This window comes from Microtus oregoni, unplaced genomic scaffold (genome assembly GCF_018167655.1).
Source record: "Microtus oregoni isolate MIOR12 unplaced genomic scaffold, Mior012 000028F_ref0000031, whole genome shotgun sequence".
NCBI lineage: Eukaryota > Metazoa > Chordata > Mammalia > Rodentia > Cricetidae > Microtus > Microtus oregoni.
The window spans coordinates 5,667,176-5,686,100 of NW_024543087.1; the positions used below are offsets into that span (position 1 = coordinate 5,667,176).

The window sequence follows — 18,925 nt, forward strand, 5'->3', positions numbered from 1 at the left end:
ACTGTGGCTTGCTGCCCACATCCACATTTAGATAGAATGCTAACGTTCTCTTTGAAGCTAATGACGATCAAGATGTAACTGTCCTCCTGTCTCAGCTCACAGATCCTATGAATTCCAGCTCAGATCACCAACAGGGCATGGCATGCAGGTTGAGGCAGCTTCTGCTCCATGGGACATGATGGTGGGGGTTTGTTTCAGGATGGGGAAGAGAGCTGTGATGGAGGGGAAAGGAGGTGGGGAGGGCATGCCCAACCTCAGATGCCAGGAAGAAAGATGACAAGGGAATTTTTAAAAGGCATGTAATAATAAAATCAGCAGCTAGGGCTGACCCCCTTCACCTCAGTCCCACCCCTGCATTAACAGCAGCTTCACCAGGATCCTTCCTCCCCTGCATTAACAGCAGCTTCACCATGATCCCCCATCCCCTGCATTAGCTGCAGCTTCACCTGATCCCTCCCCACCCCTGCATTAACAGCAGCTTCACCTGATCCTCCCACCCCTGTAATAACAGCAGCTTCACCTGATCCCTCCACCCCTGCAATAACAGCAGCTTTACCAGGATCCTTCCTCCCCTGCATTAACAGCAGCTTTTCCACAATCCTACAACCCCTGCATTAACTGCACCTTCACCTGATCCTCCCTCCCCTGCATTAACTGCAGCTTCACCAGGATCCTTCCTCCCCTGCATTAACAGCAGCTTCACCATGATCCCCCATCCCCTGCATTAGCTGCAGCTTCACCTGATCCCTCCCCACCCCTGCATTAACAGCAGCTTCACCTGATCCTCCCACCCCTGCAATAACAGCAGCTTCACCTGATCCCTCCACCCCTGCATTAACAGCAGCCTCACCATGATCCCCCATCCCCTGCATTAACAGCAGCCTCACCCAATCCTCTCGCCCCTGTATTAACAACAGCTTCTCCACAATCCTACAACCCCTGCATTAACAAGCCCCCTTTTCCCCAACCAGTGCCATTGTCCTTGGCTTCTCAGTCTGCCCTCATTGTCAGCTATGTTCAGAGAGTCCCGTTTGATCACATGCTCCATCAGTCCCAGTCCAAGCCTGCTGCTCTTCATAATTTGTTTTTTCTCTCTCACAATTACAAGTCTGCCCTGCTGTGGTGAGTCTAGTATTTAGTGGTAAGAGATATAATAATTGGAAAAAAAATCTTAACAGAATGGGAAGATGTGAGGATTCTAGTGGCATTGTTCTCTTGGTAAGTCCCTTGCTTGGGGTCCAGTTATTAGGACAACAGTTCTGTCATCACAATCCTGCTGGAGAGACTCTGACACAGAACCTCCCACGACTATCTTTGAAAGCTAAAAAAACCAAATAAAAACTTTTTAGGTAAGCATGGATGGAGTTGGGGGCGGGGAAGCTCAGTGTGTGCATGCAATCAACCCCTCCTGTGGCTGCTATGGTTACTGCCTCAGTCCTCCCTCAGTGTCCTTCTAAGGGTCCCTGTTCTCTGCTATCCAGGGAGTAGAAGGTGGAACAATCCCATCATAATCTCAACAGCGGAAGGGCTGCCCATGGACTTCTCCATTGGGGTGGATTCTGCAGTGCATGTACATGGAAGGCAGCCTCAGGGCTTTGAGTCTGACAAAGAATGGGGTCAGTTCTTTGGGTGGCAGACTTCCTCCCATCCCCAGATCATCATCATCAACAACAACAACAACAACAACAACAACAACAACAACAACAACAGCAACCACAGAGAAAGAAACAAAATTCAAGGGGAATTTCCAAGTCATTTCACCACGATGCAATGGCCATAAAGACCAGGGGCATTCGTTTGAACAACAGAACACCAGACTTGGGAGTCACTGCCAAGCATTTTCCTTGCCTCTGCCATTCAGGTTTTACCTTGACCTTAGGTAAATGACTTCCAGACCCCTGGTCAGGCAGCTTTGGCTTTCCCTATAGCATGAGCTCTCAAGCAAGGCTCTTTCCTGAGCCTCAGCACTTCTTCAGGGCAACACGGTCATATTCACCTCCCAATGGTGTTCTGAAGCTGAGGTGGCCCGAAATCACCTACGGAGTGCTCACCACCCATCAGGCACTATTTTTTTTTTTTTTGAGACAGGGTATCTCTCTGTAGCCCTGACCATCCCAAAACTCATTCTGTAGGCCAGGCTCATCTCAAACTCATAGAGATCCACCTGCCTTTGCCTTCTGAGTAGTGGGATTAAAGGGCATGCACCTCTACACCTGGTCAACCAGGCACTTTTGGAATCAGTGAAATATATATGAATTTATTAAATACTAAAAAATAACCTTTTCTGGTGCTGCAGTTATTTCCCATTTTCAAGATAAGGAGACAAAGTCACATGGGAGCTGATGCCCTATCTAAGTGGCACAGCTGGCAAGATACCACAGAGCTCGTGGGCACACAGAACTTTCTTACTTTTAATTTATGGGTATGGTGTTATGCCTATGTACCTGTGTGTATAACCAATGCATGGCTGGTGCCCAAGGAGACCACAAGAGGGTGTTGGATCCCATAGGACTGGAGCCTCCATGTGGAGCCATCTCTGCAGCCTCACAAGGAGAATTTCATAGGCTTCCTAGTACATAGGAGATGCTCAATAAAGAAAAACACATCACTTCTGTTCTCAGCTGTGTAGCTAATGATCCTGACCACTGTTGAGAAGGAGAACAATGTGTTCCCAACTCTGGGTGATCTTGAGGTGGGGCAGTCCTCTCTACAAGCTGGTCCTTCATGGGTGGGGTTAGCCACCTTCTAGCTAGCCAGCAGTTCAGGAAAACACACTCTCTCAATCCCCATGAAAGCAATGTCACCATGGTTACAACCAGAGTATAACTATGTGGCTGCGAATGGTTTAGATGTTGCAAACATTCCAGTCTCTTCAAAGCCCTTAATTTTTAATTGGGGTCAGCTGTTAAGGAAGCCTTGACGTATTCCACTATCCCGGTGGGGTGCATCAAAACCAAAGTTTTCAGCGCAACTGCCACAGCCTATCTTCCTTTCTGTACTCTTCTTGCAATCATATCTGATGCTTTCGTAGGCACTATGCATACCCTGACAGATGGACAGATTGTCTATGAACGGGACTGGCAGCACTGTTTCATGGAGACTGCCTGAGCAATTTCATCTCTGTTCCCGCGTATTTGTGAATGGCATGTCATAGCACCGGGCTCAAACATGTTAAAGCTCTGGGAGTTTAAATTCCAGAGTTGGATGTCTAAGCGACAAAAAACCTACAGAAACACAAGTTCTCTGCAGAGAAAAATAATATCCAATGGCCTGGTTGAGCCCTGCCTGTCTTGAGAGATGAAACAGGAGGAAACACCAACTATACCCACAGTCCTGACTGTTCTGGGCGACCCACTCACTCCCCAACATTTCCCATCTACTTTCTTTTAAAAAACTTACAATCACATGTGTGTGTTGGGGGTTATACACAAATGGAAGAGCCCAGAGAGCAAGAAGGAGACGTCTGGTGCCAAGGAGCTGGAGTTACAGTCAGCTGTGAGCTCGTAACTGAACTTGGTCTCTAAGATCAGTCAACACTCTGATCAGCGATCACGTCTCTAGCCCATCCCCCTTCTCCATCTGCCGTAGCATCTTGCACTCAGTCTGCCCAGCCATCACAGGCATCCTTCCCATATTCTTGTGTTTCAGCTTCATGGTGAGAGCAAAGAACCCACCACAGCTAGGTTCTAAAGATGAACGCAAAGCCCAAGTTCTAGCCAAGGTACCCTGGTGAAGTTTTCTGGGAGCACCGTAGTGGGGATGATCTTGGCAGCCCCGAAGGCTAACTTGCCATGGATGCTGATGTTCCTGAGACAGTTGGTACCTACGCCTCAGACCTTTTCCAGGCAAGACGGAGTTGAGATGATGGGAAGAATACCAGGATCAAAGCTTCCGTGTCACATGCTATTTTTGAATGCAGGGGACCAAATGACCCTCACCACCCCGATATCCTGTGTCCTGGGCACCTAAGCATGGCTTGCTGCATCCCTGTTAGGGTTAGTCTCCTCCTCTGGGGCTCTCTTATCCTCCTGTCTTCAAAATGAAGCCCCAACTTAAGGGTGTGCTGTAATCCAATTCCTCTGTTTCCTTCTGCTTCATCTTAGGTCTCCCAAGCATCTCCACAAACCTAGATGCCCACAGTCTTCACAGGAGCCCAGATCTCTCTCATACTTCCCTCTACCCAGAGTGCCTCAGTTTTCTCCACTTCCTTTGATATGGATCTCCTGGAGATGCTTCCTGTAAGAGTCGCTCTTCCCCCACCATCACCACCAGCCCATCCCCACTTCTCACACCATCACCTCCAGCCCACCCCCTTTTCCTACACCATCACCACCAGCCCACCCCCTCTTCCCGCACCATCACCTCCAGCCCATCCCCCCTCCTCACCCCCTCTTCCCACACCATCACCGCCAGCCAGTCTCTTGGGTGGCTCCTGCCCAGACTACACAGACCAGGAGAGCAGGACCATCTGCCACTCATCTCTACAACTGTTCACAGTACCTGCTCAAGCAAGAAATGAGTGTGTGCTGCACCCCAGGCAATAACGAATCACAGGTTAGTCAATAACTAAGAAAGATTCCTCTGCCTCAAGGCACTGAACAGACTGAACCCCGTCTAGAGCCTCGTTCCCAGCACCGTTTTCTGGCTGTGTCTTCCCTTGCATGCTGGCTCCCAAGTCTGTGGTTTGGTTTCCTGTATCCACTCATCAGGCTACGGATGGTTGTTTCCCTGAGACCTCCTGTGGAAAACCAGGGGCTTTAAGAGTATCACAAAGGCGTCTTTCATGGAAGAGCTGGCCGTGGGAAGAGACCATAAGACCTATAGGAAAACCCCTCATTCCTAAGGATGGGCACAGAGATCTAAGGACACTGCTCAGAGTTGCAGAAACCTCACCCAGGTGCCAGGGCTTATGCCTCTGTCTCTAAGGTAATGAAAGTCCAAGAAAGGCCAAAGTCATCCTGAAAGTGTTATGGTTTCAGGATGAGAGACGAGCCTGCCCTGTTCCTTATGGTACACAGTAGATCATGTCATGGCTCACTATCCTTTGCCCCTCTCTATGTTCATGCCCTGTCCCATACATTTTGGAAATCCACTCACTAAAGAGACAGAGAATATTTTCCAGCCCTTGACTTTGAGTTTGGCCATGGGACATGCTGCAGCAAAGGGAACAAGGCCAAAGTAGCAGTGTCCCAGCTCGGAGCCCAGGCCTGAAGAGCTGTTGCTTCTTAGCACTGGCCCTCAAACAAGTCTGACATTCTTTGAGAAAGACAATGCCCCCTCTAGCTCACTGGTCCCAGAGAGACAGTGAAAGAAGAGAATTAAGCTGGGGCAGAATCTAGAATCTAGATTTCTAGAATCTAGAATCTCCCCCTCCTCAAACACATGCATAAAACATCTGCCAAGGTATAGTTGAATGCAAGCAACCTTCAGGTGACCTGCACATGCGTAAGAGGGAATGATTGGCACTTGGTGCCACTGATCTCTCCCTACCCCGCCACACACGCATGCGCGCGCACACACACGCATATACACATGCACGTGCACATGTGTGCGAATAAACGCACATGAAGAGGGGAGAAGAGAAATACAACCCTCTGAATCCATTCAGTGTTCGTGTTACTTATATGTGTATGTGTTCAGTGCTAACCACTTGGACTAGATAACCTATTAGGGGTTTCATACCTGGAGAAAACCTGAGTCTCCCTCTCTTAGCAGCCATTTATGGCCTATAGCTCTTCACCCTGGGGTGGGACCTTGTTTGATTGCTTCCATTCACAATGGGATTTGCACTGGTGTTGTCATTGCATGGGTTTTCCTTAGTTGACCTTATCGGTAAGATGTCACAGGTACTACTATCACACCTTGGGTTTTTCTTGTCATGCTTCAAAAACACTCCCGAAAGGCCAGCAAACGAAGCAACTTACGCCAAAGTGCCTTCCTGACCATGATCTTTGAGTTTTCCATCTTGCTACACAGAAAGCACAATTCACAAATGGCTAGAGAGAGTGCCAGGACTTTCCTAGCAATGCTTAACCACGGATCAAGTGGATATTTTCCTACCACATGAGGACTTCTACGATCCAAAGTAAACCTCAGCATTTACAGTCTTGCTCAACATGAAAAGAAACTCGTGTATTTTCCCTAAAACGCTTTTTTGGAAGACATACCTAAAATTAAAATGAATGAGCTGATAATTTATGAACCTTCTTTAAAATTGATGTCTCTAACTACCCCGGGAGGCTCTTCTCTCTGTTAAACAGCCCCATTATCCACTCTCTGAGTCTAAAGCAATTTCCTAAGCTTAGGAAAGCATGTGCTACTTGAAGCCACCACTCCTTCCTGAGTAAAACCAGAGGCAATTAGCATCTGAGACGCTGGGAGAAGTGTCTCAGTGTGTGCACTGGGTCGGGAGGCCGGCATGCTCCAACTAAAGAAACGGAATCTTAGTGTGGTTTTTCCTTTGATGAATAAAATATTATTAAACACCCAAAATTAAAGTGTGGGGACCAAGGCACAGTGGTCAAAGTGCTTGTCATGCGGGTATGAGGACCATCAGCTTGTTTCCAGAGCCCACAGGAAAAGCCAGGCTTGGTGGTCATGCTAGTAATTCTAACACTGTGGAGGAGAGAGACAGGTGACCACAGGGGCTCCCCTGGCCAACCTGTCTAGACTAGTCAGTCGATTGTTCTAGGTTCCAAAGGTCATAGTGAGAAAAGCCCGCCCCAGAAAACATGTGGTACAGTTCCCGAAAATGATACATGTAACATTGACTTCTGGATCCACAGGCACACATATGAATGCACCTCCCTACACCTACACACACACAGAAAAGCAACAATGACATAGCACTGCAGCCAGGCATGGTGGGACATATCTGCAATCCCAGCAGTCTAGAGGCTGAGGCAGGTGAGGTGCAGAGGCCAGCCTGGGCTACAGAAGACTTTATCTAAAACAAACATGCAAAAGGACAAAAAGGTCCCAGGGGTGCGTGTCATCACTGGTTCAGGCAGGGCAAGTGCCCTAGGAAACATTTTCCACAGTTCCGTGAATGCCGACAATTGCTTTGAGAAGCGGCTATACGTCTTGTGGAGGGGGTTCCTGGCTCCAAAGCTAATATAATCTTTCAGAAGGCGTGCTACAAAAGGAAACCATTGTCTGACATGTGGCTGACTCAAGACAAGCACCACCATTCTAAAGCCTACAATGAAAGGCTGGCAAAGGGGAAACAGAAGGCTTTGGTGTGGTTCATCTCTAGCCGTGGGGGATTGGCGGACTATGGGAGGAAGCCCTGAAATAATAAAAGAGATCGCTTGCACTGCCGGGCCCGCTGCCCCCTTCCTTCGCCCGTCCTGCTTCAGAGACCATTCCGCTGCTAAAACAGACACCACTGTTAAACGTCAGGGGAAGAGATGAGAGGAATCCTCACATAATACTATCTTAAGTCACATGGGACCAAGCCCAGAGGTCAAATGCTGGCAGTTTCCCATGGTGCAATGTAATACAATGTAATTAATGTCAAGTCCCCTCTCAAGACACAAATAAACAAAAATTATCAGGAGCAGTCCATTGGGGTGAAATTGCAAACTGAACCCCAGCTAATTCCTCTGGTAGTATCTGCTATTAAAATTTTGTTTTTAACATATATTCTAAAACCAACTCAAAAAATATCCTATACTGCTTACCCTGTTTTGCTTGGGGAAATCTGAACTTGTAGGCTTCTTGGAACAGCGTCATGAAAAGAACAGCATCGTGAGAGGAATGGTGACGTACCTGGAAAGCAGCAGTTTCCCCCGAAGCTGGAGGTCGGCCGCGCAGTCCTCAGACCGGCAATTCCTTTCAAAGACTGTCTGTGGGAGAGAGAACGGGAAGGTTGGCACAGAATCTAAATGAATGAATAACAGCCAACTGTCTACTTCTGAACCAGGCTGGGCTCTTCCTCTGAGTCCCCCAGGCTCTCTCTTCACAACCTCAAGAAGCCAGCTCCTTGGCATGTGGAGGGGACTTTCTCAGGGCTCCAGGGAGGCCCAAGGCCATGAGCACATCCCTTCCCTGTTCTCTAATTCTCAGCTTACTGGGTGCTTGTAGAAGCAAGCAGGAAAGGCTAGCGTAATGGCTCAGTTGGTAAGAACACTTCTTGTGCCACTCTTAGGACCTCAGTGTGATACCCAGGTCTCTCGTGAAAAGCCAGCCATGGCCACGCATGACAGGTGCCTTTCAGCCCGAGCTGGTCTAGGAATCTTTCAGATGAGCTCAGATATCAGTGACCAACCCTCGTGTAAAGCATCCTGAGACTTCAGCCTTCTCGGTTCTCCATCTTCCCTCTTTGGGAGGAAGAAAGTCTTTCCTTGAACCATTTTCTGCATGTTGAATTACTAGTCCCAGAGGAAATGTCAAAAGGCAATCAGGCCTCCGAGCTGACGATGCAAGAGGACAGGGATATTTTAGCAGCCAGTGGTAAGCAGAAAACATCACTTCTCTCACCAGGGCTGGGCCTCAACAGTCAAAGCCCCACTCAGTGCTGGGGCCTGAAGTTCAGTGTCAAAGCTGGCTTGGGTTCCACAGATCCAGGGATGAACCTGAGTGAGTGTGGGCTGGCCTGTGGAGTTTGGTCACGCAGTGGGGTACTGCACCAGAGTGTGGGCCTGTCTGTGGAGTTTGGCCACACAGCGGGTTTGGCCATTGGATAAGGTTGCAACTTCTTCTCCCTAAAGCATAGGAGGATGTAAGCATTTGTCCCTTGCGGTCTCCATCTCGCTGATGTTCTGGTCTATGAGAGCATTCTTGCTTCTCGACAATGGAGAAGTTTCACAACCCCAACAGCTTTATTGTTGCAGTAGGAGTCAGAAACTGCCCTTCATTAGCTGTAATTTCTCAAGCTTCAAACTCTGTCGAGGACATGCTCAGTTGGCAGGTTTCCTTCCCCTCCCACCAAGCAGAGTTCGAGGTGACTTGTTCTCTTCTCAGACTGTCGGTCCACATGGCTTCTCAGGATGCCAGTGTGGACTCCAGCAAGCCATTGGCTAACAGAGAGTCTAGACTCTACCAGACAGGGCAATTTTGCTCATGGAAATTCATGATCCCATGCCACATTTCCAAAAGAATAAAGTGTCCTAGCCAACATTCCCTTCCTTGATTATCATGGAAGTCTTGGGGAAAAGAGCAACTTCCTGTGTTCTTTTGGACCCTACAGAAGCAAGGAAAAAAAAAGCCAAATTCCAAAGTGATTTTAATAAACGTTTTCTCTGATGTACCATCACCACCACGGAGGAAACTGGGGAAGAGGGTGTGGGGGCTGTGCAGGTGTCCAAGGTGAGAAGAAAGGAAGGCCCCATGTGCTTTAGGGAAAGGGAAAATGGAGGCACCTTCAACAAGCTGATGGAACTTAGGGGCCATCGTGAGCATGGCCCTACTGAGTCAGCCTTTGACCTGACTTTACATGGATAATTTTTCATTTTTCTCCATTTTTTACATTTGGTCCTCAAAGCCTAGACCCATTTCTAATCATGTATCTTTCACTTCACAGGCAAGTGAGATAGGCGTGGGATGTCCCAATATCAGATGCCTATTTATTATCAACTTGGAGTTTGCTTGTTGTTTAGAACCTTTGCTGTTGTGTGATGACTTCCTTTGTGTTGAGACAGGCTGTGACTCCAAGTCTACTTTCCTGATACAGAGGGATGCTCCCCCAGCTTTGCCTCATAGATGCTTCCATCCTCAGGTGCACCCGTGACTGAAAATGAACTTTATTTATTTATTTATTTATTTATTATGAGCTTTTTATAGACAGCATGGAATGACCTACGGTAATGGGAAGAGATGGGATTAAAGGTGTAACTGGGAAGAAATGTGGTTGGGAAGACGCTGTGGAATATTACTTCAAGGATGTAAAGATGTGTTACATTTGTTTAGGCTGCATTTGTGTAATGATGTAAAGATGGGCTGCTTTGCCTGCCAAAGGCACCTGATTGATATGACAAAAAGCTAAACGGCCAATAGCTAGTCAGGAGAGGGATAAGCTAGGTGGGGCTGGTGGGCAGAGATAATAAGTAGGAGGGGAAATCTTAGGGGAGAGAGAGAAAGAGAGAAAGACAGAGAGAGAGAAAAGGAGAGAAGAGAGGAGAGAAGAGAAGAGAATAGAAGAGAAGAAGGGAGAAAAAGGGAGAAAGAAAGGGAGATGCATGGGGCTAGCCAGTCAGGCAACTGCTAGTCAATCAGACACAGGAAGCAGGAAAAGTAGGGCATACAGAATAAAAGAAAGGTAAAAAGCCCCAAGGCAAAACATAGATGAAGAAAAATAGGTTAAATTAAGTTGTAAGAGCTAGTGGGACAAGCATAAGATAATGCTGACCATTCAGAACTAATATTAAGTCTCCATGTCTTGATTTGGGAGCTGGTTGGTGGTCCAAGAAAGCCTGTTAGAGGAGGATGGGGGATGGGAAGGGGTGGGATTGGAAGGAGTGGGATGGGAAGAGGAGGTGATAGGAAGGGGTAAGAATGGGAAGGGGTGGGATAGGAAGAGACAGGATCAGAGGCGGCAATTGGAAGAGGTAAGGACTGGGGAAAGAATGAGATCTCAATCTATCTGTCAAGTTTTGGGTCCTGTCCTTCTGACCTCTCTCAAGCCAGCTCTCCCATGCTCCCCTTCTTGGAGACCTTGCATATTTAAGGTGTAAACAAGTGAACACCCTGAGATTTCCTCACTGATGGCGAAACAGCCCTAGGTGTGAACCGGCTTCAGGGTAGATGAAAGCGCTTTTCAAGAATCTGCACCGAACATCTCCCAAGCTCCTTCCAATGACATCAACAGCTTTTCCCACAGAGAAGCACAAGCTAATGGCTGCTTCCCTGCCACCCAGCAGGGTCTATGGTGATTGTGAAAGTCGTTACCATGTGACTTTCCAAGCCAACTCCATAAAAAGCAACAGAGCTTTCTCCTAGTTGTTTGTTCTGGGAACTTAGCTTTTCTGAGCCAAGGATACCCCAGCTTTCTGTAAAGAGGTCCCCATGTGATCAGGCTGTCATGGGAGTGGGACTCTCAGGGACCTCAGAGCCCCCGATCAGAACCCAGTAGACATGAACTCTGTGCAGAGAAATGAGGTGCTTGACCGAGGCCTGCCAAATGGAAAATTCATGAACAAATCCACCATTTCCCTCATTTTCTCTCTGTTATTGATATTTAGTTTCATTCCATTGTGATCAGAAAACATATTTGGTATGAGTTCAAGCTTTGTTAAGATTTATGATTTGTGACGATTTATATCTTCATGAACATTCTGCCCTGGAGAACATTCCTTGTGCATTGGAGAAGAGTGTGCGATCTTCTGTCATTGGGTAGAACATTCTGTGCACATCTATGGGTCCTGCTGGTCTCCAGTGCTCTTCAACCCCTGCTTCCTTGTTGCTGTGATCGTTTGAATTAGAATGATCCTCATAGGCCATCTGAATGTTTGGTTCCCAGTTGGTGGACTGTTTAGGAAGGATTAGGAGCTGTGGCCTTGTTGGAGGAGGTGTGCCACTGAGGATAAGTGTTGAGGTCTCAAAAGCCCACAGCAGTTCCCGTCTCCGTCTCTTTCTGCCTAGTGCTTGAGGGTCAGATTTAAGCTCTCAGCTGCTGCTCCAGCACCATGTCTGCTTGCCCACTGTCATGTTTTCTGCCATGGTGGCATGGACTCATCCTCTGACACTGTAAGCAAGCCCCTAATTAAATGCTTTCTTTTCTAAGTTGCCTTGATGGTGTCTTGTTATAGCAACAGAACAGTGCCTAAGAATCAGTGTTCTTCTGTGTGTAGTCTCTATTCATCAGTGAAATTAAGGCACCAGGATTGAGTTCTGCATTCCTGTCAAGGTCTCCTTACAGAGCTGCCAATAATTGTTTTACACATATAATTTACTGGTGTTGGGAGCTTACACGTTGATAATGCTTCTGTTACTTTTATTACTATGTAAAGATCTTCACCCTCAGAGGCAGTTCTTGCCCTTAAAGTCTACTTTAAGTTCACATGTGTGAGCCACTCTTGCTTTCTTCTGGTCAATGTTCAACATATGTTTTCCTACCTTTCTGAATACTTGATGGTCACAAGAGAGATCCTGGTAGACAGTTTGACTATCTGTATATGTTTAACACATTCCATCATTTCATATCTTTTTACTTGCAGGAATTTAGTCTATTTACAGTAGTTAAAGATAAGGTTATTGTCTTTTATTAACATGTATATGTGTTAGTACATGGATGTATGCATATTCACATGTATGTGTATGTTGAAGAGTTGATTATACTTCCATGCTTATTACAGCCCTGTTTACAACAGTGACAATATGGAAAGACCTATCAACAGGTAAATTTAAAAAGAAATGACTCAACATACAGACATTCCTCAACTCCTAATGGGAGCCAAATTCCTCAGTGGCTTCCCGTGTAGCAATAGATTTAATAATCTATTACCAATCTAATAGCCTTCCTTAAGTGGGTGTGGTGGTTTGAAAGGAAATGGCCCCCAAAGGGAGTGGCACTATTAGGAGGTGTGACCTTGTTGGAGTAAGTAGGTGTGGTCTGGTTGAAGGAAGCCTGTCACGGGTTTTGAGGTCTCATTTTTGCTTAAGCCACGCCCAATGAGACAGACCACTCCCTGATGCCTATGAGTCAAGATGTAGGATTCTCAGCACCATCACTATGTCAGCCTACACTCTACCATGACTCACCATGATGACAATGGACTGAACCTGTGAACTGTAAGCCACCACAATTAAGTGTTTTCCTTTATAAGATTTGCCACGGTCATGGTGTCTCTTCACAGCAACAGAAACCCTAAGGCAGTCAGGAACATTAAAGACAGGAGTGGGAGGCACAGTTTAAAACCCTAGCCGAGTCAAGCCCCTTAGTAAACTGGGAAAGCAGCTGCTTTAAGGGTAAATTAAATGGGATGTACAATTAAATCAAGAGACCTGTGCCCAACACTAGTGAGCAGTCTTGTGTGTGTGTGTGTGTGTGTGTGTGTGTGTGTACGCGCACACACGTCTACCCATGTGTATGCTGAGGTTGAAATCCGATTCCTGTGCCTGGACCTGGATGAATCTCTTCTGGGAAAATGGCCAATTTGTTTCCTCGGAATTGACTCTGGGAGGCAGGAGTGTTGGCACACTGCAGCTTCAACATGCTGGATGGACAGTTTCCAGGAATAAAGAAAACTTCTTAGCGTGAAGCACAGAGAGGATGGCTTTAAGGTAATGGCCCCCTCCAGATGTTCTTCCCAGGGAACAATCCTAACAGCTGTAAGCTTGGGTCCTGAGAAACTTCTCCAGTTACTTTTACCTGTCCCCAAAGTCTTCTGGGAAAACCCAAGTGCGGTATGTCGATGAGACTGCCAAACTCAGCTTGGCTGCAGTCTTCCCCTTGCCCGCTAGCCTCTACCTGCTGGGCTGCACAGTCCCGCCTGCTCAGCTCCCCGGAGGCAGCTTTCCTAGCCATGAGAGAGGATCCCGTTTCTCCTGGTTGCAGGAAGCTAACACCTCTTTCAGGAAATAATCACTTCCTGCCTAGGGCTTCTGATGGCTGAGGACCAGCACCCTATAGCCCAGGTTTCTGTGCTGGCTTCTTCGTCACCCTGCACTTCACCCTGAATACTTCTGCGGATTACACTTGCGTTCAGGAAACCCTTTTTCTTATTTCTCACTGAATTCTTACTTTAAAAAAAAAAAAAGATGGGGCTAGCAATTTTTGGCCGATGCGAATGAGATAGGACATCTCTGAGCCTGTGGCCATTGTGGTCTCTCTTATAACGACTCATAGTTGCATTGTGCAGTAAACTGGCTGTGGACATCACAGGAAGGGATGGGCATGGGTGTATGCTGACAGCCTTTTTCTGTTTTCATGTGTGTATGCATGTGTGTGGGCATATGTGCAGAGGTTGGTGTTGGGAGTAATCTTCGGTCATTCTTTTACCTATTTATTCTTTGAGGCAAGGTCTCTTGATAAACCTAGACTACAATGATTGGTCTCCCCAGACAGCTTGTTCAAGGGTTGCCTGCCTACGCCTTTGAGGGCTGGAAGTACAGGTGGGCTCCCAATCCCATCCTGAATTCATGTGGGTTCTCGGGGTCTGAACTGTGTTTCTCAAGCTAGTGCAGTAAGCTCTTTGAGCTACCCCCTTACCCACCCCATGGCACTCAGACTTACACTCGACCCCAGGCCATGGCTTGCTGACTCCTGATGTATCTATTTAGGTAATGAATTCTTCACCACCTTTGGGCTTGGGTTCGGAGATAGATGAATCTGATTCTAATGGCACCTCCCTTTGAGTCAGAGCTGTGTGAGCTTTTCCCATGGTGCTAAGGCAGCAATGGGGACATGGGACTCAGGGGCAGGAAACTCAGTGTGTGCCCCAGATGCTCAGGCCTTGAGGGACCCATTTCTACCATCATATCCATATGAGAAAAATCTTCCCTCCTCAAGTTACAGGGTGGATGAATCTTAAATGTGTTTGTTAGGATCCAAGAAGGGCCAGTTTCTCAGACATGGTGATGCTTGCTTTAAATTCAACTGCAATTATGTAAATGGACTGTACACTATAAATATGGTTACTAAGGCAACCACGTCCCAGGATGAAGCCTTTGAAAAGTAAGATGATTGGGTTGGGTGGGAGTAAATGTATTTCAAATCCCATCCAAGGGGACTAATCAAGAAGGCTCTATTTAAGGGAAAAGAAGCAAGATGTATTCCAGTATGCAGTGGGACTTCACAGTGGCTGTCTGCCTCATATGGCAGCACCCTTCCAGGACCCCATAAGTGACATTTATGGCCTGGCATTCCTCCTCCAGGTGTGACATCTCCAGGTACAAGAGGCCCCATCCATGTGCCATTTGTGTATGAACCCATGACACCTGGTGTCTTAATCATTGTTCTCCTGATGTGAAGAGACACCACCATAGCTAAGGTATTCAACTGGGGGCTGGCTTACAGTTTCAGAGGTTTAGTTCATTATCATGGTGGCAGGGAGCATGGTGGCATGCAGGGTGCTGGAGCAGTGGGTGAGAGCTACATCTTGATCCATGGGCAGAGAGAAAGAGAGAAAATGGGGCTTTTGAGACCTCAAAGCCCACTCCCAGGGACGCACTTCCTCCGGCAAGACCACACCTCCTCTAACAAGGCTACACCCAGTCTAACAAGACCAGAGCCCCAATCCTTCTCAAGTAATGCTATTTCCTGATGGCTAAGCATTCAATGATATGAACCTATGGGGGTCATTATTCAAACAACCACATCTGACATGGTATTTAGTATTTTAAAAATGGGTCTAATTGCCCTAACCTGAGAGTAGTTTTCTCCATCTCAATTCTGTTTGTATTTTATTTTAACAAAACCCACCGTAGCCTTTCGTAAGGGGTATTGTAAGAGACAGGGTAGTCACGGGAATTTCAGCCCTACTTCTCCTATGCCCAGATGGAGGAAGGTTGCTTTTGGTTTTGCTATTGCTGTTTTGTTTGGAGACAGGGTCTCACTATGAAGCCTGGACTGACACAGAACTCTATGGAGAACAGGTTGGCCTGGAACTCTCTATGTAGACCAGGATGGCTTTGAACTCACAAAAATCTGCCTGAGTGTTGGGATTACAAGTGTGTACTACCACACAGGACCAATGACAGAATCTTCTCAGCCTGGCTTGAACTTTCTCTGTAGCTAAGGATGGCCTTGAACTGTGATTCCTCTTGCCTCTGCCTCCGAGGGCTGGGGTTCTAGGCATGTACCCGCTACACTGGGTTTACACTGTACTGGGGAGTGAACCCAGGGTATCAGTCCATTCCAGGCAAGTACTCTAACTACCGGGCTCCACCAACCCCAGTGTTGATCTCTTTCTGCGTTGGTCACCTCTTCATCGCTGTGACAAAGCACCAGAGAGGAATGGCATGACACAGCCAGCATCTTCTCTCTCGCCATCTCTATTCCCTCTGCTTTGCGTTTTGAAAAATAGACTCAGAAGCGCACACAATCCCATGGCAGAAGCCGCTGTGAATCACTGGGCACACACTGGCCAAGGAGGGATCCCCAGAGGGGCTCACAGTATATCCCATTTCATTCAACAGCCTTGCGGAATGACACAGGCCTTTGTTCCTTTACAAGGGCTCTTCCAATGGAGACACTGGGCCAGGTTTTGAGGTAGGTGTTGGGGAATTCATAGCGAATGTGGGAAGACAGATATCTGCCTTTGCCGGGCTCCACTCCAGTGTGGGAAGCATATAAGTGACTGTCAGAATCCACCGCGGCGGGGCTCACGGAAAGGCCAAACAGGCGGCTGAGTTGGGGGAACTGAGAGATGGTTCTCTGATCTGAGGTAGCAACATTCATGCTGAAACCTCAAACACACAGGCTGGCCTTGAGAGATGAGCAGTGTGGAAATGTTCACAGAAGAGGGGTCAGCAGGGCCCAAGGCAAGAAGAACCTGGTAGGTTCAAGAATGGCTGGAATGTGGTATGTGGGTGACCCTGGAGAGTGCTGGGGATGGGGCACCATCTTGCAGAGCCCTGGGACTCTAAGAGGAAAGCCGTGGCAGGATTACTCAGGGACACAGGTGCGAGGCCCAGGTTAGGTGACAAGCCACATGGCCTGGCCTGGGAGGATGAGGACAGGCAGATGGGGAGGAAAGAGTGTACGGTTTATGTATTATTTGAGCTTGTGGTGACAGAGACGGTTCCTGAGTTCTGGTTAAAATCAGCTCTGCTTCCTGGAGTGGCCCTCCCTAGCAGCGCATTGTTCTTCCCTTTGAACAGAGCCATGAACAGAGCCAACATCTGGAGGACACATGGAGGGATGGCGGAGATCATTAAACTGACTCAATTTTGTTGATTTTCATAATCAGGCAAAGAAGAAAAAGCAAGAACCGCTTCCCTAGAAAGAGTCTCAGGCTCCTGGACAATCCTTCCAATCTAAGAACAATATTTTTCTTTGATTTTAATTTCACCCGGAGAAGGACATGACTGAAAATGTAAACCTGTCTGCTCCACCACATCCATCCCACACTGCATTCTCGGAAGGGAAAAGCAGTTACCTACGTCTGTTCATCTTCACCGTGGCGATTATTTCTGTGTCTCTAGGAAGCATATTGATATGATGGCTTTATTTACCAGATTAACGTGTTAGCCCACTGGATTCCTTACCACAGGTAAGGGCTGATGGCTCCCCCCATCCGTCCCAGCTCACGGACAAACCACTACTCTTTGCTCTTTTCCTACTGTGGAAACTGGCTGTGTCAGGCTCAGTGGTCAGATGGTCAAAACACATGCTAGCCCATCTCTGATGTCGTTTCTGATTTAATGTGAACTCCCTTTTCCTTTGTCAGTGTTAAATTTCATGTGTGTAGGCACACTCATGTGTGTGTGTATGGGGGGTAGGGACGCTCACATGTGGGGACTCACGGTTGACCAGGGGAAATTTTCATGTGTGTAGGCATTTGTGTGTGAGGTGCGTAGGGATGCTTGCATGTGGGGGCTCCAGGTTGACCTGGACAGTTATCCTTGATTACTCTTATACCTTTTATATGAGGCAGTGTGTCTTAATCAAACCTGGAGCTCACTGATACGGCTAGTCTCTCCAGCCAGCTTGCTCTGGGGATCCCATCCACCTTCTCATGACTGCATGGCAAATCCTTCAGTCACTAAATCATCTTCTTTACTTTTGAATTTTCTTACATGATCCTGAGAACAACTGGGGTTGTTGGCATGGGGGCCACTGAGGCCAGTATTCTATTACTGACCTCTGCAGTCATAAGTAATGGACAGCTATTTTTTTTGTTGTTGTTGTTTCATAGGGTTCTGCAGTCTCTCTTGGCTTACTAATTTAAAAGAGCTATTAAGAGATTAGGATATTAAGAGAACTATTACCCGTTTACATCTGCCTAGTCAATCTGATGACATCTGTGTTTTATGCTGTACTGTAGCTCTGATTGTGGCTTGGCAGCAGAGACTGAAGCCTGTAAGTAGTGTTCATGTTGTTATGTCTACACGATTCCACAGCAGGGCCCAGGTCTGGAGTGCGTGTCCTCCACAGGGGCCAAGCTGAATTCAGGAATATGTGACTTTAACGTATAGAGAATCATCTTCTATCCAGGCCCTTATCTTCCTTATACTCTCCCATTCACTCCCTATCCAGTTTAAATTGCTTTATATTTGAGCCATGGCATAACTGGGCATGTGGCTTTTAAAGATTTTTATTGTGTGTGTGTGTGTGTGTGTGTGTGTGTGTGTGTGTGCATGTATGTGCATATGTGTGCAGGTGCTCTCAGAGGCCAGGAAAGGGGACAGAATCCCTGAGGCTGTAGCTACAGGTGTTTGTGAGCCACACAGAGTGTGGCATTGCGAAGCAAATGCCTTCACTCTGAGAAAGCTTTTACAGTCTCCGACAGGGTGTGGTGACAGCCACCTGTCTTCTCAGCACTTCTCAGCCCAGAGGCTGAGGCAGGAGGACCACAAGTTAGAGGCCAGGTTATGCTACATACAAGTCTGAAGGTCAGTCTGGGCTATGCAATAAGACCCTGTGTCAAAAAACAAAATAAAAATTTATCATCTCTTTTATTCCCTGAATAGCCTTTCACCTTCTAAGTCAAATATTTTGTTTATTTTCATTTCAATTGGCCTTTCTTTTTCATGTCCACATTTCCTCCAAACTCAGTTTTTCTTGGTTGCCAATTCATGCTAAGGGCAAATCACCGATCGATAGGTCTATAGACACGTTAGGTGGAAGGCAGGATGGGAGGCTGGAAGCAGGGATTCCTCTGGGAAGACTGGCTCATACTCATAACTCAAACAGTTCCACTGTTAGCCAGCTCTTCAGACACGATGCACATCATCTTTCTGGCTGATGCCTGCCAATTAATTAACCTGGAGTGACCGAGAATGACATTTTGATACCAGTCTTTCCCTGTATCTCTGGCTCAGA

The 18,925-nt window shown here is 47.2% G+C and overlaps 1 protein-coding gene across 2 annotated transcripts in view; it reads right to left on the reverse strand.

Moving 5' to 3' along the window:
* Itga9 (integrin subunit alpha 9) overlaps positions 1-18,925 on the reverse strand; it is a 307,443-nt gene that overhangs the window by 119,401 nt on the left and 169,117 nt on the right. For both annotated transcript variants that reach the window (XM_041677309.1, XM_041677310.1), the window contains one exon: positions 7,771-7,847. In XM_041677309.1, coding sequence (XP_041533243.1) covers positions 7,771-7,847 — 77 coding nt within the window. The remainder of the gene's footprint in view (positions 1-7,770; positions 7,848-18,925) is intronic.